This window comes from Ursus americanus, chromosome 22, assembly GCF_024610735.1.
Source record: "Ursus americanus isolate L20-20 chromosome 22, mUrsAme1.1.p, whole genome shotgun sequence".
NCBI classification, from domain to species: domain Eukaryota; kingdom Metazoa; phylum Chordata; class Mammalia; order Carnivora; family Ursidae; genus Ursus; species Ursus americanus.
Genome location: NC_142148.1, coordinates 25342358 through 25369656, shown reverse-complemented (window position 1 = coordinate 25369656; position 27299 = coordinate 25342358). Strand labels below are relative to the sequence as shown.

Below are 27299 nucleotides of genomic sequence, written 5' to 3'. Positions count from 1 at the left end.
AGCCGCCTGCCCCAGGTGCTGTGACCTGGCCCCGGGGTTCCTCTCTCCCCTATCCCCCAGGCTTGTCCTCTTCGGCTGTGTGCTTCTGTCTCTCTTGGACGGTAGCTAGGTAGCTAGGGCCTGGAGACCGTCCCATCTCCTGCAGCCCATCTGCTCTGGGGCCATGCGCCCGAGGGCTCTGGTGCTGACATTCAGGTGTGGTTGCTGGAGGGGCAGGAGTGGGCGCAAGTAGCCCAGCACCCCAGGAAAGGCAGGCAAGCGGATTCCGTGGAATCTCAGTTGCATCTCCTGCTGACCGCCCGAGGAGCCACTAGCAGGGCGGCCCAGCCGACGCGCCCGTGTGACTGAAGGTATGGCTGACATGGCCGACGGCTGCTGGGGAGGGCAGCGGGACTGGGACAGCTGCCGGTGGTCTTCCTCCAGCTGCTGGGCTCCAAGCCAGTGCTCCCGGGACATGGGCTGCCCCAGGCCGGGAGGTGAATGAGCAGATCTCTGCCTCAGTGACCTCCCCACCCACCTCTAAGGAAGCAGGGTGCTTACAGAAGGGAACAGAGGCCCCGGGGAGGCAGAGCCTCCCTCAAAGGGAGAGCTGGCCACTGCTGGAGCCTCTCTGGCAGGTGTGAACAGGGCCCAGAGGGCAGCAGGCCCAGTGCCCTCCCCCCGCCGGCTGAGACAGGCCTGAGACAGACGCTGCATGGCCCCAGGTGGGGGCTGGTCACTGCCACCTGTGGCCTGGGAAGGACGGAGCCTCGGGCTCGCCATGTCCCTCTAGGGGTATCCATCCCTGCCCTGGGACCTATCTTTGGATACTCTAACAGGGTCCCCACTCAGCAGGGCTGTCAGATGGCTCTTCTTCCTAGAAGAAAAGCAGCCCTTCTGGGACAGCCGTTCCTCCTCTCGCTGCGGCTGGCCGCTCTGGCTTCAGCTTCGGGGATTAAGGCCAGGCAGCCTCTTATTTTAGGTTAAGAGGCATTAGGAAGGGATGAGAAGTTAAGCCCAGGCAGGAATCTTCCAGGGACCTGCACACACTTCCTGCTGGTAGGGGGCAAGGTGAGCGGAGGGGGCTCCGGGCTTTCTGCCGTGGGTGGGTCCCGCCCCTCCCTTGCTGCCCAGGAACGTGAGGGGTCTCCTGCAGCCAAGGACGAGGGCTTGAGAGGAAACTGGTGGGCACGTTCAGCCAAGACCTCAGACCAAACTTTCCTGGCCTGTGGGTGGCACCTTCTTCCAACCTGCTCAAGCAACTTGGGGTCACCCTCAGCTCTCCTCCTCACCCCTTCGCCTTTGAATGACCCTCTGTGCACATAACTTCCGCCACCTGTCCTTCCCATTCAGATCTCACCACAGGGGCAGGCAGAGCGCAGTTCGCAGCCCTGCTTTGCTGTGGTTCCCACTGCACACAGAACAAAACCCAAGTGCCCGGCCCAAGAGGCCCTGAGGTCACCCCACCCACCCCCTGTCCGTTCCCCGAGGCTACCAGGCTGCTCTCCACCAGCAGAGCCTATTCTTCCCCCGCTGCCCCTCACCCTGGACTCAAGTGGGGCCCACTCTAGTTCCCACTCAGGGCAGCACCTAGCACCACAGGGAGGTCTGCGTCTTTTCAGGGACCATTTCCCCAGTATGGGGCTGCGTCCCGTCTGCATCAGGGGCATCCGGGAAGTACTGCAGGGAGCACCCAGGGAATCACCAGCTTCAGAAGCTGGAGTAGGGGGAACAGACGGTTGGTTCGCTGTGGCCCCCGGTGACCTAGATGGGGCTCTGTAGTGCAGGGGCACGGGGCTGAGGCCTGGAGAAGATGGTGACCTGCCCAGAGCCACTCGGCAGGCCCCCCAGGCCACAGCAGAACTGGGCCGCACCTGGGTTAGATGCTGGCTCTGCCACCAACTCCCAGGGACCACCCCACTGAGCCTTGGTCGTCGTGGGTAAAGCAGGGTGTGGAGAGGATTCAACTCAGAGCAGGGCCTTGGCTGCAACGGCAGGCTCACGGTGGCCCTCGGGGAGCGGAGGCAGGGAGAGGCCCAGCAGGGCGCCCACTCAAGCCCCGGAGCAAGCCGCCTTGGAGTGAGAAAGGACTGGTAGGCTTTTCGTTTCAACCGCCTGAAGTTTTCCTCACCTTCCCATCTAAGGCCTGGTCAAGACTTTCAAATGGGGAAGGTCCCTGTGCCGGGAGGGAGGCAGCTTCCCCGCCTGCCCTGCCCCCCCCTTCCCGGAGGCTGCACTGCACGCAAGGGCCTGGGTTCTAGTCAGGGAGCCAGGGAGCCTGGGTCCCCCTCACTCACCATTACTGTGATTTCCTGTTTGGAGGGAAGCAGGGGGCTGCAGGTTGCTGCCCAAGGCCCCGTAGCCGCGGTAACTGTAGTTGAGGCCGCCGTTGACGTACACAGGGTCCTGGGAGTAGGAGGAGGCTGGCAGTGAGTAGGTGGAGTGGGTGACGGCTGCGGAGTCCCGGGAGTGCTGCTTGTCCAGGGCGATGGGCTCGTCCTGCAGAGGGGGAGGGAAGCGCTAGGGAACCAGAGGGGCGGCAGTCCTGACCCTTGTCCCTGGGACGCAGTGCTGTGACCTGTGGGACTCCACTCACGTCTCTGTGGGCCACAGCTGATCTGTTCTGCCTGGCTGAGAACAGCCGAGGCCGCACTCCGGAGGTGCGCCGGGCCTGTGTGCCGGCTCCTGACTCCGCACATGCGCCCCACCGAGGCTCCTCTGACCCCAAGGATCCCCCGGCGCCCGCGGCTGGCCTGGCTGGGGGTCTGCGGCGTGACTGCTGGCTGCCCTCGCATGCCTGCCGCCCGGGGCTGCTGGGGGGCAGGTACCTGGGAGGACTGGTAGATCTCCAGGCGCATCCTTTTGGCTGCTTTTCTCGTCTCGCTCTCGCAGGCAGCTGCCAGGATGTTTTCTGCCATGGCCGAGGTCAGGTGGGGAGGCGTGGGTCTGGTCTGCAGGCAGAACAGGGACGGAGCCCGTGTTGGGGCTTCCCCAGACCCCCACCCTAGAGGCGGCTGGCACAGGGCTGGGGTCCGGGCTCTGGGCCCGCGATCTCTGGAGGCGGGTCGCCTTTCTGGGCCCCAGCTCCCTCCTGTGTGTCTGGGACCGCAGGAAGGGGGGGCGCCTGGCCGGGGGCCAGTGGGCGGGGCTCACCATCTCCATGCCGTTCTTCTTCATGCGTCGGCAGGACTTGAGGTACGTGCGGATGCGCTTGCGGGCCCGCTCCTGGAACTCGGGAAACTGCCGGCTGCAGGACTCGATGATGGCCTGGATCTTCTCCTTGGGCTGCTTGGAGATGGGCACCATGCGGTCCAAGTTCTCGTCCACGAAGAGCCGCACGAACATCTGTGGGAGACAAGGGCTGTGGCGAGGACCGGCCGTGGCTGTGGACCCCGCCCTGCACATCCCTCGCCGGTGCTCACATTGAAGGCCTTGAGGCGCTCGGGGTCCATGCCCTCAGAGTCGTTCATCTTGTCATTGTCCTCGTGGTCATCGTGGTCATCGTCATCGTCATCTGCTGTGGGGGCCCGGCCCACCGTCAGGTCCTCAGGGCAGCCGCTGACCTCAGTCTTGATGGAATCATAGCTCCCGGAGCTGTAAGGGGGCGACTGAGAGAGGGCAAGGGCCGGAGAGTCAGACCGGGCCCGCTTTCGGTCTGGCAGCCACGGTGAGCTTGGGGACGGGGTTGGTGAGCACACCCGGCTGCCTCGCGCGCCACAGTTTTGAGGTCCTGCGTCGCCTCCCCCCCTCCTCCCTTCTCCTAGGAATCGGAGGCGCCAGTGTCACCACCCCTCCCAGGACTGCCTGCCCACAGCGGTGCCAGTAGAGGCCCGGGGACCAGGCACTGAGCAGAAGTGTCATCACTGTACTTGGCTGAGCCCACGGCAGGACCTGCCACATAGTGCAAGGGACAGGCAGACGCAGGAAGGGTTCCCACTGCCAGCCAGCCTCTTCTGGTTCTGCCAAGACTGGTTCTGGCTTTGGGGTTTTCCTCCCTGATCCCCAAGGGGCAGCCACCCTGAGCTGGCAACCGAGCTGTCACATAAGCGGCGAGTGTGCTGTCTGTCAGGGAGGAGGAACAGATGGGCTGGGAGAGGGAACCAGCCAAGGCGACAGGTCCATTAGAGTGCATTCCTGGGACTCCTGGGCTGGGGCTCTCCTGTCTGCTGCCACCCCCGGGGAGACCCTGTGAGCCCCCACGCAGACTGTGTGTGTAGAAAGGGGGAGTGAGAACCAGGGCTGGCCCACCAGCGAAGACGGGACCCTGCTGTCTATTCCCACCACAGGCACTCCTCCCAGAGTAAACCCCTTCTGGGGATCACAGCTCTTGCTGAAGGACAAACGGATGAAGGTGGACACTGACCAGTGCCCAGTCCCGCAGCAGCTGCCACCACCAGGCTTCCTGTGACCGTCCACAAGGATCGGCCCTCCCAGGGCCCCTGGGCTCGTGCCTGGCTCTTGATCCGTACACAGACTTGACAAGGGGCAGAGACACCTAGGTCCTCCAGCCTCCTGCTGGATCATGCCAGACTCGCCGCGGAGAGTCAGAAGACCTCCTGGGCCCTGGGCAAGTCACATTCCCACGCCGCTCCTTAGCCGAGTCCTCTGCCAGGGCCAGAGGAGACGGCAACTGGAAGACACAAGCTGTGGGTGGCACCGGTGCCCCGTCTCACTTCCGTGGCCCACACATGTGGCCTGAGGTCACGGTGGCACACTTCCCTTCTGCGGCTCTCTGCTCAGTGTAGGTAGCAGCTAGGCCTGACGCTCGGACTTAGGAGGGGAAGGCCATGCTCTGGCCGCCACCTGCTCCGTGGCCAGAGCTCAGACACACAGTGACAACTCATCTGTAAAGAACTTTCCCGTGAGACATTCCATCCAAGGCAAGCCCTGGCACCCGCCCCACACCCTCTGCAGCAACAGGCAGCCCAGGGTAGGGGAGGACTGTGTAGGGTACACGGCTGGAGCCCAGGGGTACAGGGCTCCAAGAAGTCACCTCTGGGCCCCCAGCCCTGGCAGGAGAAAACTCTCTCAAGAGTTCCCGTGCCCAGGGCTGCACTGCAGGAAACCTTAGTGGCCCAGAGGCGGCTTGCAGAAGCGAGGGGGAGGTCCCGAAAGGCAGGGGGGAGTGCTCGGTGGTGGGGGCACTCGCATTGGCCACCCTTCCCCCATGCGCACCCCACATCAGCCTGATCTACTGAATTTCAAACATCCCTGGGCTTCGGAGGCCTCGTTCTTTCTCTGCACCATCTGCAAAACCAGGACAGGCATGCAAAGTAGCCATGAAAGATGGGGCCTCTGTGCTCAGTGCGGCCCCTTGCTCCTGTAATTTGCAGCAGACTCTGTTCTGGGGTAGAGGGGAACAAGGCCACACATCCCCCGCCACCTCCACTAAGGCCGAGGCCAACCCCTCTTCACAGGCGGTGACACAGGCTCAGGGAAGGGAAGGCCTTGCCTGAGATCACGCACAGTGCGATCTCATTCCAGAAACTCCGTGTTCGGCCGTGGCTCTGGGCACAGACGGCCTCGCACCCCCCTGACGTGCACAGGAAGGGGGCTCACGGCTCTGGGGGCCCACAGCCCCACACACCTCAGGGGTGGTCTTCACCCCGTACTTGACACGGCTCCGCAGTCCATCGGTGCCACAGCCGTCGGAGGGGTAGGAAGGCGTGCCGAGCGCCGTGCCCGGCGGGAGCTTGTCGCACAGGTTGATGGGCTGATCTTCGGAGGTGGCGGTGAAGTCCATAGGGGCCACGGCGCCGTTGCCATTCATCTCGGGGAAGGCGGGGTCGCCCTGCGTGCTGCTCGAGGTGGATGGGTTCAGGGTGGAGGAGCCATTGCCGCTGCCACTCTCAGAGGAGGAGTCATCTGGAACAAGAGGCCTGGGGGTGAGGCTCCACCGCAGCGCCCACGGTCCCCTCAAGCTCCCCGGGGCATCGTGGCCATGGCAGCCACAGGGAACACTTGCCCTGTCTTGTTCTCACCAGCATCTCTGGGCAGGAGGTGAGCACGGCTGTCTCCTTTAGGGGCTCCAAGCGGCTAGCTCTGTCCCCGCCTGACGTACGGGCAGGGTCCCTCTGCCAGAAAACAGGCCAGCAGGGGTGGAGCGGCTGTCGGGTGTGCAGGGCATGGTGGTCTCCTGCACTCCACACTCCACACAGTGAGTGGCTGCAGCCTCAAGTCTGATGAGTCTGCAGCACGCCAGAGGTCCTCGGACACCCCAGAGGTCGCTTGGGGCCTGAACCAGCACCCCCCTTCCTCTAACTCACCACTGCCTTGCCCCTTCACACCCTTTCCCCACAGCAGGCTCTCAACTTCCTTCATCCACCTAAGGAGAAAGGGATAATGCCTCACTGTGCTCCCCCCCTCCCCCAGTTACCCACTCCTTTCTGCTGCCAGCAGGCCGGGCCTAGTCCTGGCAGCCTACCCACAGCCAGTGTACCCCCCACAGCCGCCTTCGGTGTCAGGCCACGTGGCCTTGGACAGGGCTGCAGGGTCTGGGGTCTGCATTCCCTGCACCTCAATGGGCCATCGCTGCTAGGTCCAGAGGTGACAGCCCAACTAAGCTCTGCTGAGGGCGCCCCCTGCTGCGGAAAGCACAACACTGCCTGGGGAATCCGGGGAGACAAACTTGAACGAAGGGGCTAGACAATTTCAGATAAAATTCCAGGCCCCTTTCCCCAGTCCAGGCCCAGCCTCCTGCTTGATCAGCTGAGATGGCAGAGGCCAAAGCTACTCGAGCTCCCGGGGTCACTGTCAGGTGAGTACCGCGTGGTTCCCTGTGGCGCCCAGGTGCCCGGGCGGCTCGGCACCAGCACCCAGAGTCGCTGGGGGAGGGGCAGCCACAGGGAGCCCCGACCGCCTCCCAGGCCGCCCCTTCCCCCAGGCCAGGGTCGCGCAAGACCCCACCCCCACTCTCCCAGCCAGCAGATTATGAAGATTTAGTCCCCGGGGCTGGGCATTGGGCACGCGCACCGCCAGAGCGTCCCCATGGTGACCGAGCGGCTCTAGGGCCCCAACCAATCGCCGGCCTCCCGGCTGCCCGGGGGCGGGGCCGGGCTGCCCATCAAGCCGCCGAGCCCTGGGCAGAGGGGGATGGGAAAGGCCGCGGTGAAGTGGCACCCCTCCCCCTCGGCTGCCGCAGGTCCCCTGGGCCAGGCCGCCCCTCCTCCTCTTCCTCTGGGCCAGCCACCGCTGCCTGCATCCTCCTGCTGGTCAGCTTCAGGCTCGGCTCAAAGTGGCCCCACAGCTTCCCTGCTTGCTCGGTACACCCCAGAGTTTCCCGGCCTGGCCTTCGGCCCTGCAGCCTCTGGGCCCTCACCGCCCATCCGCCCGTCCGCCGCCCCCCTCCTCCTCCATCACAGAGGGGCCGCGTTTTCCTCCGGCGGTATTTCCAGCGACCGATCTAGACGGTTGTGGAATGAACAAATTACCCAGCAGTATTTACTGAGCACCTACTGCAGGCTGGCCCAGTCCCAGGCTGGGAAACAGTCCCGCTGACAACCGAGGCGCCAGCCCTCGCAGAGAGACAGTCAAACATCACTGAACCACAGGACAGTGGCTGCCCTCGCACCCCTCAGTCCCACCCCGGTCTCCACCCCACCTTTTTCATCACTCCATAATCCTCCTGTTGCCCACAGCCCACTGAATAATATAGAATAATATATCCAGACTCCTGCCTGCTGTGTTCTTAGTCCCGTGACTTCTGCCCAGGTCCCACTCTGCTGGCCACCACGGGGCCTCATGTCTCCAGGCTTTTGCTTGGGCTCTGCTGTCTGCCTGCCATGCTGCTTCCAGCTCAGAACATTTCAGTCTACCTTCAAGGCCTGGCTCAATGCTGCCTCCTCCTCTACTGTCCCTAAGAAGGAGGTACCCACAGCCCGGACGAAGCCGGTGTGCCCATCGCTCCTGGGGATACTGCACGCCTCCTTAGCCTGGCCCTGGGTGAGTCCTGACAGCGGCCCACCTCCTGCCGGGGCAGGACCTGTTGCTGGAGAAGCCTCCACACAGTCAGAAGCGTCTTCTGGAGCCGAGGCGCTGGAAGGCGAGGCTGGACACCCACACTGATGATCACGTGAGCTCCTGTTTGCTCTGGCAGGTGCCCGTTCTTAGCCCACCCTGCAGGTGAGACTTCGCACCCTGGCACCATCTCCAGGAGGCCAGCTGCTTGACCTTGGAGGGCTGTGTCTTCTCCAAGAGGAGGGGTTACTACGAGGGCACCATGCCTGGCACACAGTGAGCCAACATCCCAGCGCTCAGCATGGGCATTGGGCCCACAGGCTCCTGTAGCGCCCCACCCCTGCACAGGCCCGGACGTGGCACCCCAACCGCCTGCCTCCCTGACCAGCCTACCTCCTGGGAGGATGGACCTCCCTTGCCCTAAACCTCTGGTGTGGGGTGGGGAAGGGGGGGGAGGCGAGGCAGGCCTACTCGCGGCCCCTTGCAGCTCAGGAGCCCAGGGCGGCCGGGACTCCTGGAGCTGCCGACTCCCTGGCCCCCGCCCCGCAGTGCGGCCCAACCAGCCCGCCACAGGCACTGGCTCCAGGCGGGGCGGCCCTTCCCAGGATGCAGAGGCTGCCCTAGGCTAGTGAGGAAGCGGCTGGGCAGGTGGGACCGAGAGGTGCCAGGAGGCCAGATCGCGCGTTCCAAATGTTTAGAAGAAACCGGAAATCTGCACCATTATGTACAGATCCAGACTTTAAACTATTAATGACTGACTTACATTGTTTATATTTTTAAAAACTTTGCCAATAAATGGATAAAATAAAATGGGGTCTATCCATGCAATGGAATGTTGTTCAGCCATGAAAACGAATGAAGCCCGGACACCGGCTACACCACGGAAGGACTGCGCAAACAGCTCGCCGAGTGAAAGAAGCCGGTCACAAGAGGACGGACACTGACCGAGTCTGCCATACAGCGTCTAGACTAGGCACCTTCCCAGAGACAGCAAACCTCGGAGGGCTCCCCGGGGCTGGGAGGAGCGGGCGCGGGAGCTACTGCTCAGTGGATGTAGGGTTTCTCTTTAGGGTGATGAAAGCCGTATTTTGGAAATAACGGTGCTGCTCGCACAACACTGTTAATGGACTTAATGCTGCTGAACTGTATACTGAAAAACGGTTACAATGGCAATTTTAATGTTATACCTATTTACCACAAAAATCCCCCAAACAAACACAATCAAACCACCCCAAACCCTGAGCTGGCCAGTGGCCCCAGTTCACGAGCTCCGTGTGTCCCCAGAGGCCGAGGCTCTGCCGCCTCCCCACGGCAGCCGGGGTGGGGAAAGCCAGCCACACACAGCCATCACTGGAGGGACAGAAGAGCCCCAGAGGCGTGCCCCCCCCCCCGTCACTCTGCTCGGGCCACCCTCAGCCCGTGTGCCGACCGCGTGCCTGCCCTGCTGCCTGCTCGCGGCGCTGCCAGCAGCTCGGGTCCACTTTCTGCCAAGCGGAGAGGCCGCGAATGCAGGGGGGCTGAGGAGTGGGATGGACGTGGGCTGCGTAACCTTGAAGATGCCACTAGACCTCCCTGAGCCTCAGTTTCCTTTCCAAAGGGGTGTCCTGTCAGTAAAATAGGATTTATAAGATATAGACAATACCTGGTATAGAGAGTAGGTGCTAAAAAAATAAAAGCTGGTTCTCCACAACCCCCCTCACTTCATGCATCTACTTCCTACACACGCACACACGCACGCACACACCACACACATGCGTGCGCACACACACCACACGCACACGCACCACACATGCACGCACACACACCACGCACACGCACCACACACGCACACACATGCACGCACACACACCACACGCGCGCACACACACCACACGCGCGCGCACACACCACACACACGCGTGCACACACACCGCGCACACACCACACACATGCCTCCGAGGGCCCCTGGAGCCCAGCCCCGCGGGGAGGTGGGAGACCTGAGGTGGGCACAGGGAGGGGGAGGAGGGAGAGGGCAGCGCCTGGAAGATGCCCTGCCCGCCCGTGTCCCTTCCTTGCTTGAACACTTACTGGGCGTCAGCCCGTGCAGGGCACTGGGGACACAACAGTGAAAAGAGAGGGGTGGTCACTGTCCTGGGGGCTCATACTCTAGTAAGTCAAAAACCAAACATAAGGGTTCTAGAAGAGACTGGGCTCCAGAAAGAGAGTTGTAAGCTTTCTGGCCCTTGATCCCTGCTTCTCAACCCCCCAGCCCTGACCGCAGGGCCCGATGGAAGATGGGAGGGAAGGAGGGAAGGCTTTTTGGAAGTAGCCCATGGAGGAAGCCTCACTGGAGGAAGCTGAGAAGGCCACGCTGGTGGGGGCAAAGGGGCTGCTGGGGGGCGGGGCGAGTGGATCTGTCCGTCAGCCCCCCAAGGCAGTGGCAGCTGCAGGGACTGAGTTCAAACCCCTAAGGGGGAACCAGACTCCCTCCAGGGGCGCCCCCCCTTGCTGTCACCCCGCTTCAGCTGTACACCTTTCCACCTGCTCTTCCCTCCCAAGACACTGTCCCCAGCTCTCTCTGGTGCATTCCCTCCCCTCCAGGGATTTGCTTCAAGGTCACCTTCTCAGTAAGACCTCCCTGCCTCCACCCTGACACGCTGACCCCTTTACCTACTTTTTCCAGAGCATTTTAATCACCTTCTCACGTACTATGTCTATGGCCCATGCCCAACCCCCTGCTGTGAGCTCCCCCCACCGCCCGCAGACCCAGAGTTAGCAAGACTGTACGGGGGGGGGGGGGGCAGATCATTCCTGCCTCTCCAGAAACCATACCCCTCCCTCTGGTGAGGGCACCCCGCGTCTTCCAGGGTGAGCACATGCCCCACGCCTGGCCGGGCAGCCCAGCCCATCCCAGTGATCAGTGGGCACCTGACCAAGGTGGACCCATGAAAGTCAGCCCCCAGGGCTCTGGCTGAAATGTTTGGAAAGAAGTGCTCCTCCCCACCCCCCAGGGCTGCCGGGCCCATCAGGGCCGAAGAGCTGGCTTGGACAAATCACCCCTGAGTCCATCCGTGCCTAAAGCCAAAGAAGAACCTAGACTTTTTGGTTACAGGAGCCAAAAATGTCCTTAGTTGGAGGCAGGTTTCCATCACGTGTGTCTGGTCTAGTCTCTGAGTAATCCACAACCTTCCCTCGGGGAGGAGCCAAGGGACAGGGGCCCGAGCCAGGCCCACCACAAACCTCGGGGTCTATACCCCTGGCTCTGTTCTGAGGTGGCTAGTACCCCGGGGGTGCCCGGGGCAGCCGTGGCCCCTGCAGCGCCCGGCACCGTTTGGGAAAGAAGGAACAGAGAGCAGGGTCAGCACTGCAGGCTGAGGTTCTGGTCCACTCTGAATTCTTCCCTCCTCCCCATTCCCTCCAAAAAAGTGTGATTTGAAGGAGCTATAGATGCGTACTCAAACCCATGCCCCATTCCCGAATGAGACCAGCGAGGGGGTGGGGGGAGCAGGTGCGGGGCCTCGCTGTCTCCCGACCTTGGGCACAGCCTGTCTCCTTGGCTCCTCTTATCTGCAGTCCAGGGAGTTGCCGCTGACGCCCTTTTGGGCTCTGACACTTTATGACCCTGTGAAAGAGCCCAGCCGGCCCCATGGGCAGCGGGGGCCCGACCCGCGGGGCGCAGGAGTTGGGCCTTCCCGGGGTGCAGGCCTCCGGCCACGGAACTCTTTGGGCAGGCATGTGTGCCAGCCGAACCTGCCCCACACCCAGGTGGAAGTGGCCCCCTTGTCCCTGCCCCGGCCTCACCTGTGCTGCTGGGCCAGGAGGCCCCTCCAGGACAGGCAGCCCGCCCAGGACAGGCAGCCCCTCCAGGACGGGCACCCCCTCCGGATCAGGCACTCTGCCCGGGGCCAGGCTGTCGGAGCCTAGAACAATGCCCGGCAGCACAAGACTGCCCCCCACCTGTGACTGTATGAGCGACGCAGAAAAGGGTACGCCGAGCGGCCATGGGGGAAGCAGCTGGGGAACGCGCCCCTTCTGAACATTTCCCCCAAACCAGGCCTCCCCAGCTCTGGCGAAGGGCAACGCCCCGATCCGGGCAAGACGCAGAGCCCACCACCTGTGCCCGGAATGCCTAGGGCAGGGAAGGACCGCGGTGCCCATCTATTTACCATGGGGCAATGTGCTGCTATTCAAATGGGGGAATTAGTGATGAATGGGGGAAATTGTTCCTCCCTCTGCCCCGTCTCCAGAAGGAGACAAAAACCCCTTTTACCTCGGCAAACAATGCCCTTATGTGGGCGCCAGCGCCCCGCGGCCCACACAAGCCTGGCTCTGTGCGAGCCGCCAATCGCCACACCGGGCTCTGGGGCCCTGGCCAGCAGCACCCTCTCCCAGTGGGTGACCCACACCAGCTCCCGTGGCGGGCAGGGCCAAGGTGGGAAGACCCTCTGTCCCTGGGACCCCACGCTGGGCATCCACCCGGGGCAGGCTGCCCTCTGCAGCCAGAGGTGCTGCGGCTGAGGCCGCACCCCCCTCCGTGGGCTGCAGGCAGCTCAGCGGCCGGGCAGGGGAGGGGAGGGGGCGTCAATAATTCACACACAAAAGAGCCGGACGGGGGGGGGGGGGCGGGGGGAGCGCTTGAGCCGCAGCCCCACCTTGGGCCAGGGCCGTGGAGACACCAGTCTGAAGAGCCAGCCCTTCCTCCTCCTGGGCACCGTGGCTCCAGGCTGCAGTCTGGGGGCGCCGGCCCTGCTCTGAATTTGGGTGTGCACCTCACCAGGGCTGGCCCTCACCGCGTGACAAAGGCCAGTGGCTTGGGCCGTGTTTACATGATGCATAGTTCCCAGGAGCACCAGGCTCCTGGCAGGCTACCCTGCTCTTCCTCCCGGAAGGAAGGGGGAGGGCCTCGGGGTCAAACGGGGGACACAGAGGCGTTGGAGGCAGTACCCCTGGGATCCCACCGTCCGGCACGATGTGGCCACACTGGGTGCCCAGCCCCCCGTCTGGCGTTCAGGCCCCGGCTGCCCACCTAGCTGACCCTCGTAAGCATCCCACCCGAGCCTTGAGCTTCCAGCGGCGGGCCGGCCCCTGCTCCCCGCAGGGCTCCTGGTGCCGCCAGCCCAGGGGCACCGGCACCGACCCCGGGGCGCTGGGAGCCTAGAGCAGCGCTGTCCAAGAGCCACGGGCCGGAGCCACACACGGAACTGCCCACTTCCTAGCAGCCACAGCGCGGAAGTGAGAAGAAACAGAGAGAACGAATTTCAATCATCCATTTTATTGGACCCAATATATTCAAAATCTTATTTCAACAAGTAATCAATGCTGTGCTAAAATGGAGCTGCTTTACATTCTTTTCTCCTACGAAGGCTCTGAAAGTCAGCGTGAGTTCCACACGCACCGCACCCCCGTCTGCAGGGCCTGGTGGGGAGCCGTCTCCGGCCACGCTCTCCGCGCAGACCTAGAGTTTCCGATTTCCCCCTAAAGCCGAAATCCTTTCTCTCAGAGCGGGAACCCCGGGGGTTCTGACCCCTGGGGGGGGGTCCAACCCAGCGATGAGTTTGGTGCCACCCGCGGTGAGGTGGACACTAAGGAAAAGTGGGGCGCGGGGCACACTCACTGTCCCTGCCTTGCACAGCACCCCTGCGGCTGGCTTCAGGCGGGAACCAGAAGTTCCCTGAGGGAAGTCACTGTGTCACACAGCGTGAGTGGCCAAACTCACGTGAGCGTTGAGTGGCCAGGCTCCCGATTCCCCAGAGCACCCACCCTCTCTCTCCTCTGGGCCTCCATTTGCCCATCCGTGCTAGGGGACGGCCCCCACCTCTGCCACTGCCCCGCCTCCCCCTGCTTCTCCCCCGACACACGCCCGTCCAACGCGGCCACTGCGCCAGGCGGGGTCTGTGTCTCCCCGGCCGACATCTCCCCGGCCTCTCCCTCTAAGTCAGGCACAGGCACTGAGAAATCGATGCTAACTCAATGTACGAAGCTCTAGCCAAGATGCCCACTGCACCCTCTCCTCCCCCCAAAACAAATCATGTGTTCTGAGAGCAAACAGCCACTTCAGGCGACCATGTGTGAATGATTCACGGGGCCGGCCCGGGCCCCAGCGCCCGTGTGTGCGTGCGGTGTCGGAGGGCCCTGGCCGGTCCTCCAGCAGCCCTCCCGGAAGCCGGCCCGGGTTCGGTGCACCCCAGTCCTTAGGTCAGAGCGATGACGCCAACGTGGCTCCGGTCACTTCCTGGTTCCCGGGAAGGTCGTCCTTGGACAGGCTAGGGGCGGCAACGTCTCTCCAGCACGGCCCCCCCCACCCTGGGCCTTCTCTCCAGCATAGCAGGGGCTGCGTCCGCAGAGGGTCAACAGGAAGTTGGGGTCTAATGCACCCTAGACTGAGGGGCGGGAGCAGCGGGAGGGCTCGGACTTCCCTGAGTGCCCAGCAGACCCAGGCCAATCTTCCAGGTGGATGTGTGGGGTCTTGCTCTCCCTTTCTTAGCAGGTGAACCTCACCTCAGGCTCTGGAGCCCGTCCTACTCTAATGTCCTCCCCAGGCATCTGGGTGCCTCAGACCCTGGCAGCCTGCACAAGGCCAGGGCTGTGCGGGCCCAGCCTGCTCCTGGGATAAAGGGATCTCTCGGTGCTGTCTCCCAGCCTCTCTCACCCCTCAGTGGCCAGAGGCCAGGACAGCCTAGCATTGTCTGTGCAGCCTGCAGCCCAGCTGATGATGGACACTTTCCTGTGACCCGGGACTGCCAGAGTGGCCCTTAGCCAATAACCGGAAGGACTTGGGCCCCAGGTCTCTGTTCCTTGGGGGAGGGGAGGGCAGGGGGATCATTCCGTGAAGATGTTTGGAGTCTTGAATAGGAACAAACAGCTCTTGCTCTGGAAGGAGGGAGTATGACCTGTAGCCAGAGAATGAGGCCCAGGCCCAGCTTCCAGCCTCACCTTAGACAGGTAGGGTCACGGGGGTGGACAGGGCCAAGATCAACAGGTGTGGAAGAGAGAACACTCAGTATAAAAGCCCACTGCAGGAAAAGTCCCTTAGAAGCCATCCCCGGCAGGCCATGGTTAAGGGGCCACAATCCTCCCCCCGACGTGACGGTGAGCAGGGTGGACACCCAACCTTGAGTGTGGGGTGCACGGGGAGTCAGCCGCCGCAGGCCCCGGAGCGCCAACCCCAGTCATGGGCCTGTGGGAGGATGGGCGCCATCTACAGAGAACTACAGAGTTCTCTCTACAGAGAACTAAGTATCCAGGGCTCACGGGTAATGCTGGTGACGGAGCCCCAGTGGCCCGGTCCCAACTCCTACTCGCCCCTTCCTCACGAGCAGTACAGCCCCCCACCCCCCTCACACGAGCAGCATCCACCCCTTGCCAAGAACACTCATGTGGCATCCTCGGGCCCGGCACAGTGGCTGGGACACAGGAGGCAAGCCGCTGCCCAGAAGCCTTCTCCTTGGACAGCGGAACCAACTCAGAGCAGCCCGCTTAGCTGCCTGCCAGTGTGGAAGCTCGGGACAGGGTTTGCCAGATCCAGAAGCAGGGTACTGGCGGACTCAGGGTCCTGGCGTGTGTGGGTGGGGTGTGGGACAGGAAGTCACAAGATGCCAGGACACTCGTGAGCACCTGCCCTCCCACTCCAGCTCTTTCCAAAGATGCAAGACTCGGGCCGGGCTGGGGCCGGGGGAGGAACAGGACCAAGGGACACTGGCGTGATGCTGTGATGAAGCTGTGGTCAGGACGACAGAGGGTTCATGGGGCAGAGGCGACCCAGAGGGACCTGAACAGAGAAAGAGTCAGGACCGGACCAAGTGGGGCTAATGAAGGGTCTGGAGAACGGGAGGAATGAGGAGGAGGGGCCCCCAGCCTGTGCGTGCAGGCTGGCAGAGGACCCCGGTGCCTGGCGCCCCAGCACCATGCACGCCACTGACGAGGAAATGGCCCCACGACCACTGGCGGAGCCGCCCCGTCCCAGGCATGTGCTGAGCTCTGTCATTGCCTCATCTGGCCGTGGTGGGGGGAGAGGTGGGAGGGTAGAGCGATCTGCCCTAGGCCCCACTGCAAGGAGTAAGGAGTAAGGATCGAGCTGAGGCAGGAAGGAGCCTGGGGCAGGGCAGCGAGGCTGTGGCCGGCCCACTTCCCCAGCACACCGCCCTGCAGGGACAGGGGAGGCACCCAGGGAGAGGCCCAGGCCAGTGAGAAAAAGAGGGACGGCCCCTGCTGCCCAGGCTGCATTTCTGGGCAGCGGAGGGCCCTACCCAAGGACACAAGAGCCAGCAGGCAGGAAGCCTTGGGCTTCTCACAAAGAGCTCCCAGGGAGCCCAGGGTCAATGGCCACAGTCACCAGGCCACCTTAGGCAGGAGCCAGGAATCAGAGCCAACAACTTGCCGAAGACCACCTTGCAGGGACAGGGCAGGCCAGAACAGCTCAGGAGACCCACGGCAATGGCCCGGGGCCTGCCTGCAGGGAACCCACGGAGGTGACCCCACCTCTCTCCATCCTCCTGGCTGCGGCCCTCTGCCCCGGCTCTCCTGTTTGGAGCTTGGAGTCGAAGGAAGCTTCTGGCGTTCAGCATCTTCTTCCCCGCCCAGCCTCCACCTGCCCCCACTACCTGAGCTCCCCAGGCACGCCTCAGCCCCCCCCCCCCCCCGCCAGCCCTCAACATCACACCACACGCAGCCTGCTCCAAGGGGCTTCGCTGGTCCCCCAGCCCGGCCGCGAGATCTCAAAGGCCGTTTGTGGAGTGCTACTCCGTGGTCGGGGCTGGGGATAAAGGCCAGAAGAGGACACTTGGGCCGGTGCAGGGCCTTGGCCCTACAGATGCTCCCTGTGGCACCGTTTGTAATAATGGAAAAGAGGGACTTGAATGTCCTTCCCACGGATGGCCCAAACGCCGGCTCCAGAGTCAGAGAGATCCTTGTGGTCGCTTGTGGTCTGGGCAAGTCACTTCCCTCTCAGGAGAGAACATGTCCTCCCTGTAGGAAAGGCTCGGTCATAGCCTCAAGCGCACAGCAGGCTCGGGAATGAGGAGTCCAGTCACTGGGATGACTGGACAGTCTTTACAAAATGCCACATCACTGACAAGAGAAGCAAATGACATTAGGAGGAAAAAAAGTGGCTACAACATGACATGATCCCCCTGCCTTTTTTTGTTTTTTAAGAACACAGGACTTTTATCATATGCACAGAAGAGACTGAGAAAAATATGCCCCAAGTATTGGTCATTTTGATTTTTTTTTTTGCTCCATTTTTTCCCAAAATTTTTTACAATAAATGTAATACTTGTGAAACAAGGGGAAACAGAAGATATGTTTCTCCAGCGGCACGGCTGCCCTCAGGCAGCTTAGACCCCCAGGGATCCCTGTTCTCATGCCCGTCCCTCTCCTCAAAGGCAGGAACAGGGCTTATCAGCTCTCGCGTGAGGAAACCAATTAAGAGCCTGAAAGAACCAAAGGCCCCTCAGTGCCTGGTAATGGGCACCAGAGGGGAGGCTCCTCCAAACCCTCCTGGCTGCAGACAGGAAGTGCTGGCACCCGGCACTGGAGGGAGGGAAGCGGGGAGGCCCGGGGGGTCCCAGAGGCCTGGAGGAGTGGTCTCATCTCAGAGGCACAAAGCAGAGGCCCTGAAAGGCCCCAGGACACCACGAGGCTGCGGCCCAGCAACCCCCACCCCCACGACCCTGCAGGAAGACCAGGGCGCAGGAAGAGGGAAGCGGGACCCTCTGCTCTCCCCTGGCGCTGGCTTCCTGTCTGCCGGGGAGGTGAGTAATGTCCGCTCCCCACCCCCTCGCATCCCTTCTGGAGGCCGGGCCTCACATTTTCCGTTCAGGAAGGGGCAGAACAAGAGGCCAGTGAAGCACATCGAGGGGAAATCAAGGAGTGGGCCCTCGCCTGGCCCCGCCAGCTGCAGCCCCAGAGCCTGGCCTAGTCCCGCAGGTGAAGTTCCAGATGCCCGCCGGCTCACCTGGGCTGTGGGGGTGCTCTAGGGCGCCTTTCTACTCACGCATTCCTTTACCAGACACTTCCCCCCACCTGCTCCGTGCCGGGTGCTGGGGTCCTAGCTTCCAGGTGCTACGCTGTCTGGGGGAAGAGGTGGACATCACACAGAATCCCCGTGACTGGGCGTAATTACAGATGGACATACTATTCGGTCGCAAGTCAATGCTAGACTCCAGTGTCTCTGGACAAAGTCCCAACAGTTGGCTTCTCTCTCCCCCCAGAAGGCAGCCCCTGGGCCAAGCGCTTTTCTAGGCACCTACAATGTGCACAGAGCTCCATTCGGACCCAAAGCCTCAGGTAGGGCTTAGCAGCGGGTCTGGAAAAGACGCGGCCACACATGGGCAAGAGGCAGCAGCAGGAATAGCCTGGGTCACTCTGGTCCCAAGAAACCAGTGCTCCGAGCATGTGAGGGGAGACTCCTCTCGTTCCCAGGCTCCCTGCCCGTCTCTGGGGAACTTCACGCATGGCCGACACCTGCCAAGGCGGAAAGAGCAATGCAGCCTAGGCACTACCGCCTGAGTTTGGACAGATCACCCAAATTTTCTTCGTCTCCCACGTCTGCTGAGGTGAGGACGAGAGTGATGTGCTCACCGAGGTGGCTACAGTCCCCAGAGAGGAAGCACTGTGCGCGTGGTGCCCCCCAGCCCAGGGTCTGCCGCCATGATTCCAGGGAGCCACGAACAGCACCCAGACAAGAGACCTGTGATGTGAGTGCTTGCAGGCCGCGGTGGACTTGGGGGAGGGAAGCACATGTCTCCGAGCAGGCACGCTCCGGCTCCTGGGGAGCCTCAGGCACAAGCTGGGGCGGGGGGCGGGTGTGCTAATTCATTTCTGGTCTCAGCCTTGGGACCTGTCCTGCCTGCCAATCTTCATCTGCATTTGTTACAGTTTGAAGGGGGGGGAGGATGAGGAGGAGGGGGAGAAGAAGGATGGAGAAAGAGGACGGCTCCGACACACCCACCAACAGGTGTGAACCATGTGCAAACCACCCAACTTCCTGAGAGGCTTCTGGGTGGCATGACTGCCCAGCAGGGGTGGTGCTACCTGGCACAGCCTTGGGGGTCCCCACATTTTCTGGCTAAGGGAAAAGACCCAGGGGCTCAGATTGGGGATGTCCTCAGCAACAAAGAGCCCAACTTGTCCCCAAAAAGGAGTGGGCCTCTATCCCCTCTGGATGGTGCGCTCGGGGGTAGGTCTTGATAAATGTTTGTTTCTTTATTCATTTAGGCAACAAATATTCAGCAGGCCCCTATAACGTGCCAAGCGTGCGGCTAGAGTCACTAGGGAAAGAGCAGAGAGCAAGACTGACATGGTCTGCGCCTTGCAGAACTCACAATGGGGGCTTCAGACCTCATCTTTCCAATTTGCCGGTTCCATGGAGGACTAATGGCCAGAGACCACACAGCAAGCCACCACGAAGGGCTACTGGCTGGGTTCGGAGTACAGGGTCACCCCGAGGCCCTGCCTGGCCTGTCCCCACCCCAGCCCGTCATTAACAATGGGGGACATGAGAACACCCTGTAGTCCGACAGTCTCCCATTGATTCACTGATGGGAGCAGGATCTCGGCCTGTGTCCACACTGTGAGCACCTTCAGACAGGGGAACTGGGGGCTGGAGGGTGGGACCTCCAGGTCTGGACCCAGCTAAAACCCTCCGGAAACCCACTGCTCTGGAGAGACACAGCAGTCACCAACAGATCTAGAACCAGAAGGGGCAGCAGAGACCGGGCCGGCCTTCTCAAGGCCTGTGACCCCCTGCACCGGGTCCAGGTCTGCCTCTGGCCAGCACATCAGCCCATAGCCTCCAGACACAGCCTCTGATTAAATAATTAAATTGATGGTATCACGGTCAACACCATCCTGCCTGTCTCCAGCTCTGGCTGCCTGCCCTGATAGACACCCGTGTACTGTCAGCAGGCCAGCCACCCTCAGCGCTGGTACCAGGAGGGCCTGGGGCGACGGGAGGGGCAGGGGGATATGCATGGCTACACCCAGGTAGGCTCCCCCCGTCAAGCTCCCGTGGGACCGGCCACTGGGTGCACTGACCCTACCAGTCTCTCTGTTTCTCTCCACCTCGTCTTCACGATCAACCAAGCCCCACGCAGCTGGGCAACTGATGCTGAGGCGGCTGTGACCCCCACAGAAACACTCTCTTCTACTTCCTGATCCTGTTGACCACCCCCCACCACCCAAAGCACCAAATCTCCCTGCGAAGAGTCTTCAACAGAGATCAGACTCCCAAAGGATGGTTTTGAGCAACAATAACATAAGGATTTTTCAGGAATGAGTTGAAGGAATATGGCCCCCATTCAGTCCTACTACTCAGGTTTTTAAAAAAATGTTCTGGATCCTTCTTGGGAAGGTATAATCCTACGCCCTTGGCTGAACTCTGCTGGCCTGGCCCTTGGTGTGGCCTTTGGGTGTGGCCTCCGACCAGCTCAGATGAGGAGGGAGGTCAGCTGCTGGGCACTTCCCAGCCCCAGAGCCCCCAGCAGCATGTGGCTGCCCCCAACCCGTGGGAATACTGGGAGGTGGTATTGGTCTGGGAGGCTCTGGTGGGGAGGCTCACAGCACGAGGGGGTCTTGCTGACCTCACGAGGTGTCAGGGCACAAAAGTCTTTTCTTTCCCAGAAGCCTTTTACCCCAGTCCTGGCAAAACCACCCTCTGGGCTCCGCAGCCCCTGGCCCAGCTTCCCCAGCTGCCTCCAGGCTGGGTCTCCTCCCAGACAAAGCCGGATTCAGGCCTGTGAGGGCAGTCGGGAGGCAGGCGCGGGTTCTGCCATGGAGACGAACTTTGACCCAAACTGCAAGGCTCCTACCCCTTATTTACTCTTTAAGGCTAACCCGTTTCGCAGAGTTAACATTACACCCCTTTTTCACCCTGCACTTCCCTCCTGCATTCCAGGCCCCGACCTTCGACCCCTCCTAATTGCAGGCTCTACACCCCACATCTCTGAGGCTCAGCCTTGGGCTCATCCCCCACCCCCAATCGCCACCCTGGAAACCAGACAGAGCCCCACCAGAGACACGACCACAGGTGCCACCCCACACCCACAGCTGTGCAGAGCTGACAATGCGCTGGTGCCCCCAGAGCCCCGGCCCCCTGGGGGCTCCACAGAAGTGCTCGAGTGGACCCCTGGGATCTGACTTCTGACTCCAACTCTCCCATCCCAAGGAGAAAGCAGAGGGCAGCGGCGCAGGGCTCGGGAAGCTCCTCAGTCGGGCCACTTCTCATCCTAGGAGGCTGGGCACACACAGTGGACAAGTACACTGGCTGCTGCTTACAGGTGATAGGCCGGGACCCTGTCCTACAGCCTCATGTCAAGCTACAGAAGCCCAACTCTTGCTTTCACTGCTGGGCAGTTGGACTGTGCTGGGTCAGGCACACCGGCTAAGAACCTTCCCAGACCTGGACTGCGGTAACTTCGACATCCATATCCCACCAGCCTGAGAGCATCAGGGCACACAGACATGACACCCTGTCGGGCTGCCAGCCCCCGAGAGCTCTATCCATTTACCCTCAAGACTTGTTCCCCCTGGAACCAGGGCCGGGGCACCGGCAGAGACACCCAGGACACCAGGGGCAGCTGGAAGCCCAGGCCCAGGCCACACCCAGAGGCCTCAGTCCAGATCCCACTACTCCAGATTCCTAGCCCCCCAGCAGTGGGCGCGGCCCCTCCCTCGCCGGCCACCAAGGGTCACTCACCGTCCTCTTGGCTGTGGAGGTTCTGAGGGCTCCGCATCCTCTCGTCCTGGCTGGGACTCAGGCTGGAGGCCAGGTGTGGGTCAGCTGACATCCATGTGGAGTCGTTCATATCAAAATCTTCACTGCTCACAGAAGTTTCATCCTGATCGGGGACAAAGAAGGGGGATGTGCAACAGGCACAGGTCTCTGCAGCCCCAAAGCAGCATTTCTGGTGAACCCCGGGGCCGGTGAGTATTCGGAAGGGCCCAAAGGCCACAGGCAGCCCCCAAACCTTGCAGTAGGGGCTGGGTTGCTCCCCTTGCCCCCCGTGGAAGTGGTTCGGGCTCTGGTTCCTGTCGGAAGCCAGGGCTGAGGGCCGTGCTGTCTGTAATTGAAGACAATTACGAGGTCTTGCATCCTGTAAGGGCGGGTAGCAGGGCCTGGCTCTTACCCTTGTGAGCCAAGGTTGAAACAAGCGCTGTAAACAAGGGCCACCGCTCCCCACTCCCTGCCCACAGCCCCGGGAAGAGGGCTCACTGCACAGGGACAGGCGGCCAGAAGGGGGTAGCAGGACCTGCCCGCACTGCGAGGCCAAGCCCATCGCCCCCACTAGGCCTGCCGCCCCAACTCCCGCTCCCGTGGAGCATGCATGGAATTCCTTTCTCCCACTCCCCCAACCCAGAGGACATTTCTGTCTTCCTCCTTCCTAACCTTTGCTGTGCTTCAAAGATATGCTCTTGGGCAGCTTCCAGGGCTGAAAAGGCCAGCCCCAGAAGTGCAGAGAAGGAAGGGGGTGGGGCAGGCGAGGAGGGTTCGAATCAGACCGCAAAGGGGGTTTGGCTCAAGGACCTGGGGGGCCGCCAGGGCCTTCCAAACAGCCGGAGGGCCTGCTGGAGAGGACCACGCCTGCCTCCTCTCCCCTGGCTGGCTTCAGTGAGCCCCAGGCCAGTCATCTGGGAACCCCCAGGGCAGGGCCCCTTCGATCCAGCCCTCCAGTGGGAAGGGACCCCACCTCCTACTTGGCCCGGCCTCTTTCAGGAGCTACGAGCAACTGTGTTTGGGAGCTGGCTGTACAATGCAAGAAAGATGACCCAGCAGCTCCCACACCCCGGCTGGCTTCGCCCCCCCCTTCTCCCCTCTAGCAAGATACAATGGCATCTGTGGGCCCCCGGTAAGGACCTGTGGCAGAGCCCCCCCTCCCTCCCCCCAAAAAAAGCCTCCCCTCCAGGGCCCCCTCACAGACAACTCTTTTATAATGAGCAAACACGCTTTGGTTCGAACTTTTCTTCGGAGGCTGTCCCCGAGGCGGACACATCTGTTCTCCAAGTGCTAGGGAACCAGCGTGGATTAGCCTCTACCCCTCCCCCACCACGCTGGGCTGGCAGGGAGTTTCCTGGAATTTACAGCTTCTGTGCAGCCAGTGTGTACCCTCTGCGGCTGGCTCTGGAGCACGGGAGCTGGGCCACCATGCCAGCTCTGCCCAGCTCGGGGGTCCCCGCGAGGCATACCCGGAGCCTCGGGGGACAGAGGCCATGTGTCCTCTCGTGCCCTCTCCCCCTCGCGCCCCCACCCCCCCCACCCCCCTTACACTCCGCCTCCCTCGCACAGGCTGCCCTGCTCCTTCTGCACGAGCACATCCACTCAGTCTTCCTCGGGTGAAAACGCGCTCACTCACATTCACTCACTCTGTTCTCGCACCCGGAGGGACACACATGTTCAAAAGGCTCTCTCTGCACAAAGGGCACAGAGGGACAACAACACTCTCCCCTGTAGTCCCAGGACGGAACCTAAGAGTGAGAGGGGAGGCTGGCCGGAGAGAGGACCCTTGGAGGTACAGAGCCCACCCAGGCTCCGGGAGCCAGGAACGCGGGCACCCTTGCTTGGGTGCTCGCTCCTTCCCGGCTGCCCAGGGCACGCTGTGCTCAGGGTCTGACCTGAGGTAGGAAGGCCCTCTCCCGGCCCTGGGGTGTTGTTGAAACACTCAGGATTTAAAAGACTGAATCTATTAGCATCCAGAAGCACCACCTACTCAAAGCGCTGCTTGCATCCAGTCAACAAGCATTTACCGAGCCCCTACTATGAGCCAAGCACCCTGCTAGGTGCTGGGAAATTGTGCAGGGGGGAAGACAGAGTCCTGGCCATCCTGGCACTCACCGTCCAGCAGGGGAGGGGATGGACAATCAGCAGAAAAACACATCACCACCGGGGTGAGGAGGGCTCCAGGGCAGAACAAAGCAGGGGAGGCGGGAGAAGGGCCTGCAGGGCTGTGGCTGTCAGGTGGCCGGGGAGGACCTCCATGCTTAGGAAGCACCTGAGCGGAAGCCCGCAGGAAGTGGGGAAGGTTGCCATGTGGGGGTCTACACAGGGAGCCTTCCGGACACCAGCAGGGCCGGAATGCGGAGGGTCTGAGGAGCAGCCAGGAGGCCACTGTGGCCAGGGGGCTAGGCCGGGGGCAGCAGAGCCACACAGGAGTGATCCCCGCACATCGCTCGGGCGGGGCTGTCTGCAGCCCAGAGAAAGGCTTGTGGACTGTTCCAGTAAACACACGGCATCCTGAGAGCGGAGCAGGGAAAAGGCAGGACCGCTGGGTGCAGTGCTCAAGGTGCCCACACTCTGCCCTCACTCCGCTGAGCTGAAAACATTCACAGACGCCAAAGTTCATCAGGTGCCAAGTGCTCCCCTTGGCCCTCTCATTTCATCCTCCCCGCAGGCCCCCCAGGTAGGTCTCGTTACCAGCCCCTGTACGGCTGAGAAACTGAGGCTCCAAGGGGTTACAGCGCTTGCCCAAGGTCATGAACTTACAAGAGACGGAGCCAGAGGTGTTCGATCCTGAAGGCCCAGGCACATACTCCTTCCTGCCAGTCTCTGCTCCCGCTGTCCCCCTCAGCTGGAATACCCACCCTACCACGGCACTCCACAGTGCAAGTTCTGAACACACACCTGTCCCACCCACCAGCCGCGGCTTGGTCTCCATCATTCGTTCTTACACCATCTGTCCGCTGCTACGGCAGTCCCAGCACCGAGCACACGCCCCTCAGCTTGGGCGTGTCGACACACCGTGGGGCTTTGCCCTGTCTTTCCCTGGAGAATCTCAAGTCCTTCCAAGGGTGGGGACGAGGCTGGCAGTTTTCTGGACCCCCACCGCCGAGGCCTGTGAGATGCAATGAACTGGCCCAAGTGCCTGGTATGATGCTGGTGTTGAATGAGGACGTGGCCCGAGTTTGACAATGAAGGACTCGGCCCCACTGCACACAGTTCCTGAACGGAGACCAGGTGAGACCTGGATCCTGGCGGGCAGGCAGGCGGCCACGACCTGCCCTGCAGTGTTCCCCTGCTGCGGCTGCCAGCCACCCCCCCCCCCCCCCCCGCCAAGAGCCTAGGGTTTCTCAGACTCAGATCGCTTAACTGTCCACCAAAATGACCCCCTCCACCCTTCTCTCCCCCGACAAGTCTAATTAGAAAGAGGTGAGCTACCTGTCATATTGACTTCCCAACCACCCAATAATGAAGAACACCCAGTGCCCACACACGAGGGCCTTTGGGGCAAGGGTTTTAGGAGATTTCCTCAGAACGGCTCCATAAAAAAAGGAAAGAAAAGAAAAGAAAGAAAAAGAAAAAGAAGGCATCCACGTCAGGCCTATCTCGGGATCTGGTACCTGCCCCTCGGAGACCTGTCCCCGGCCGCCCAAGGGCACCACAGCTAGTTGCAGAGCTGGGCTCCGAACGCAGGCACTCTGCTCCCAGGGCCCACAGCGCAGGGCGGCCGCACCTCCTCCCTTCAACTGAGAGAGCCAGACTCCGTAACGACAAAATGTGTCCGGATGAGACCCAAAGGAAACTCACGGGAGACGAAGCTATATTTACACACACTCCCACACGTGCTCTCTTCAATGAGGCAACCACATTTACTGAGCATCTGCTATGTGCTCGTGTTGTGCTGGGGACAGAGGGCTAAGGTTCCTTTCCTCTAGGACCTGTTACCTAGGGGGAGACACCAGCGAGAAATTCCGACCCGCCCGTAACGCCGAAGCCGGGGGCTGTGGATCCCCCTCCCGTGTTACCTACGGACTCTCGGACTCTCGAGCTGGCCCGAGAGTCTTCTCCCGGCCGCCAGGGTTCTGCTCCACGAATCCTGGCGTGGAAGGCGCTGGTTCTATTTAACATTTTGATACTACTGCTACAGCCATTTTTTAGGAGAATCAAGTGTGGTCAACCTGACTTAAAAACCGCGAACAAGTGAGTCCGGGTCGCACTTACACAGCTGCCACAACTTTACTTTCGAGGCTGTCTTGGGAGGGAAGCGTGCCCAGAGCCCTGCGCAGCCTGCCCGCGGCACAGCCCCCGGTGGCAGAGGGCAGACTGGAACCTCACCCACTCGCACCGAGCCAAGGGTCCGGGAGCGGGCTCATTACACAGGCAATTACCAGCTCGCACGGTTCCGAGTCGGCCGCCGCCGCGCGGGGCGTGCGCTCCAGTCCGGAGGGAGCCGGGGGAGGCCGCCTGCGCAGGCTCGCAGGCCGCAGGGACGCGGGCCGCTGCCCCGACCTAGTGCTCGCCCTGCTCAGCCAGGGGTCACAGGTCACCTCTTGCTTTTCCCTCCTGGACGCTCAAGGGAATTTGGTCTACTAATTTCTCTCTTTCTGTAAACAAGCTTCAGTGACATTTTCATTAGAAAATAAGAGTATATCCAATCCAGGACTTCTGGGCCCTCTCTCGCCAGGCTCCCTGTGAGTGCCCAGTCACTCCTCTTACCTCCGCCCTCAGACACCTTGAAGCCTACAGCCTTGCCACCTGTTGATAAAAGTCCATCATTCGGCACCAAAGGGCCTGAGCCATTGTGGGTCTCAAGGGGGCAGCGACAACCGCCTTCCTGAAGAGGGAACTCACGAATGTGTGGGGAGCAGGCGGGCAGCACCCAGCCAGCGGCTGGGACACACCCCAGTCTGAGAGCCCTGACTCTGCGCAGGAGAGGAACCGACCAAACCCTCCCTGCTCTTATCTGCAGTCCAAAATTCATGGGCAGGTTCAGTTTCTCTCCACCCAGGTTCTGTGGCCCTTCCTCCTCTGCAGGCAAACTAGCACCAACCGCTGCCCAGCCTGGGAGGAGGAGAAAATGGGAGAGCAGAGGGGAAACGGTGGAAACGCGCCTGTATCCATGGCGGGTAACTAGGAGCAGGTGCTATCAGTAACCTGATTATTTTACAACTGGGGTCAATTTCTTGGGAACTAGGTTCCTGGTGCCTCTGAAGTTGAGCCATTTGCATCCTCCAGGACAGGGATCCTGGGGCGTGCCTCACACAACATTTTCCAGGCCTTTCCTCTGAGCTGTAACTCTATCTCTACCACTTGCTTTGAGAGAGGAAAAAAAAAAAAAAAAAAGAAGGAGGATTTGCTGAGAATTTAGTGCAATTGTAAGCCATAAGCCCTGACCAGGAGCCCCGGGTGTGTGTTTCAGAGAAGGGGGCGGGGGGAGGGCAGGGATGTGCTGGAGGTGTTTCTGGGCCAGGCAGGAGACAGACCCCTGGGTCTCACCCCTGTGGTCTGTTTGATGAGAGGCTGAAGCTCTTGCCAGAAAGATCACGGGGCTAGGACAGTTGCCCCGGCACTAGCTCTACCCCAAGCGGGCGGCACCAAGATGTCGAAAGTGAGCACCTCCTTCTGGAGCACCTGCAGGCTCCTTCCAGGCCCTGGAAATTCTTCTTCCCCTTGTCTC

At 61.6% G+C, this 27299-nt stretch overlaps 1 protein-coding gene across 5 annotated transcripts in view; it reads right to left on the bottom strand.

The window, feature by feature from the left end:
• NOL4L (nucleolar protein 4 like) overlaps positions 1-27299 on the bottom strand; it is a 128340-nt gene that overhangs the window by 6639 nt on the left and 94402 nt on the right. For 3 of the 5 annotated variants that reach the window (XM_045806961.2, XM_087853673.1, XM_087853675.1), the window contains 6 exons: positions 21608-21749; positions 5567-5844; positions 3402-3587; positions 3133-3324; positions 2808-2930; positions 2277-2478 (listed from right to left, as the gene is read on the bottom strand). In XM_045806961.2, coding sequence (XP_045662917.2) covers positions 2277-2478; positions 2808-2930; positions 3133-3324; positions 3402-3587; positions 5567-5844; positions 21608-21749 — 1123 coding nt within the window. Of the gene's footprint in view, positions 1-2276; positions 2479-2807; positions 2931-3132; positions 3325-3401; positions 3588-5566; positions 5845-21607; positions 21750-22037; positions 22255-22297; positions 22636-27299 lie in introns of those variants that run through there. The other 2 variants (XM_087853676.1, XM_087853674.1) reach the window with 2 other exon arrangements.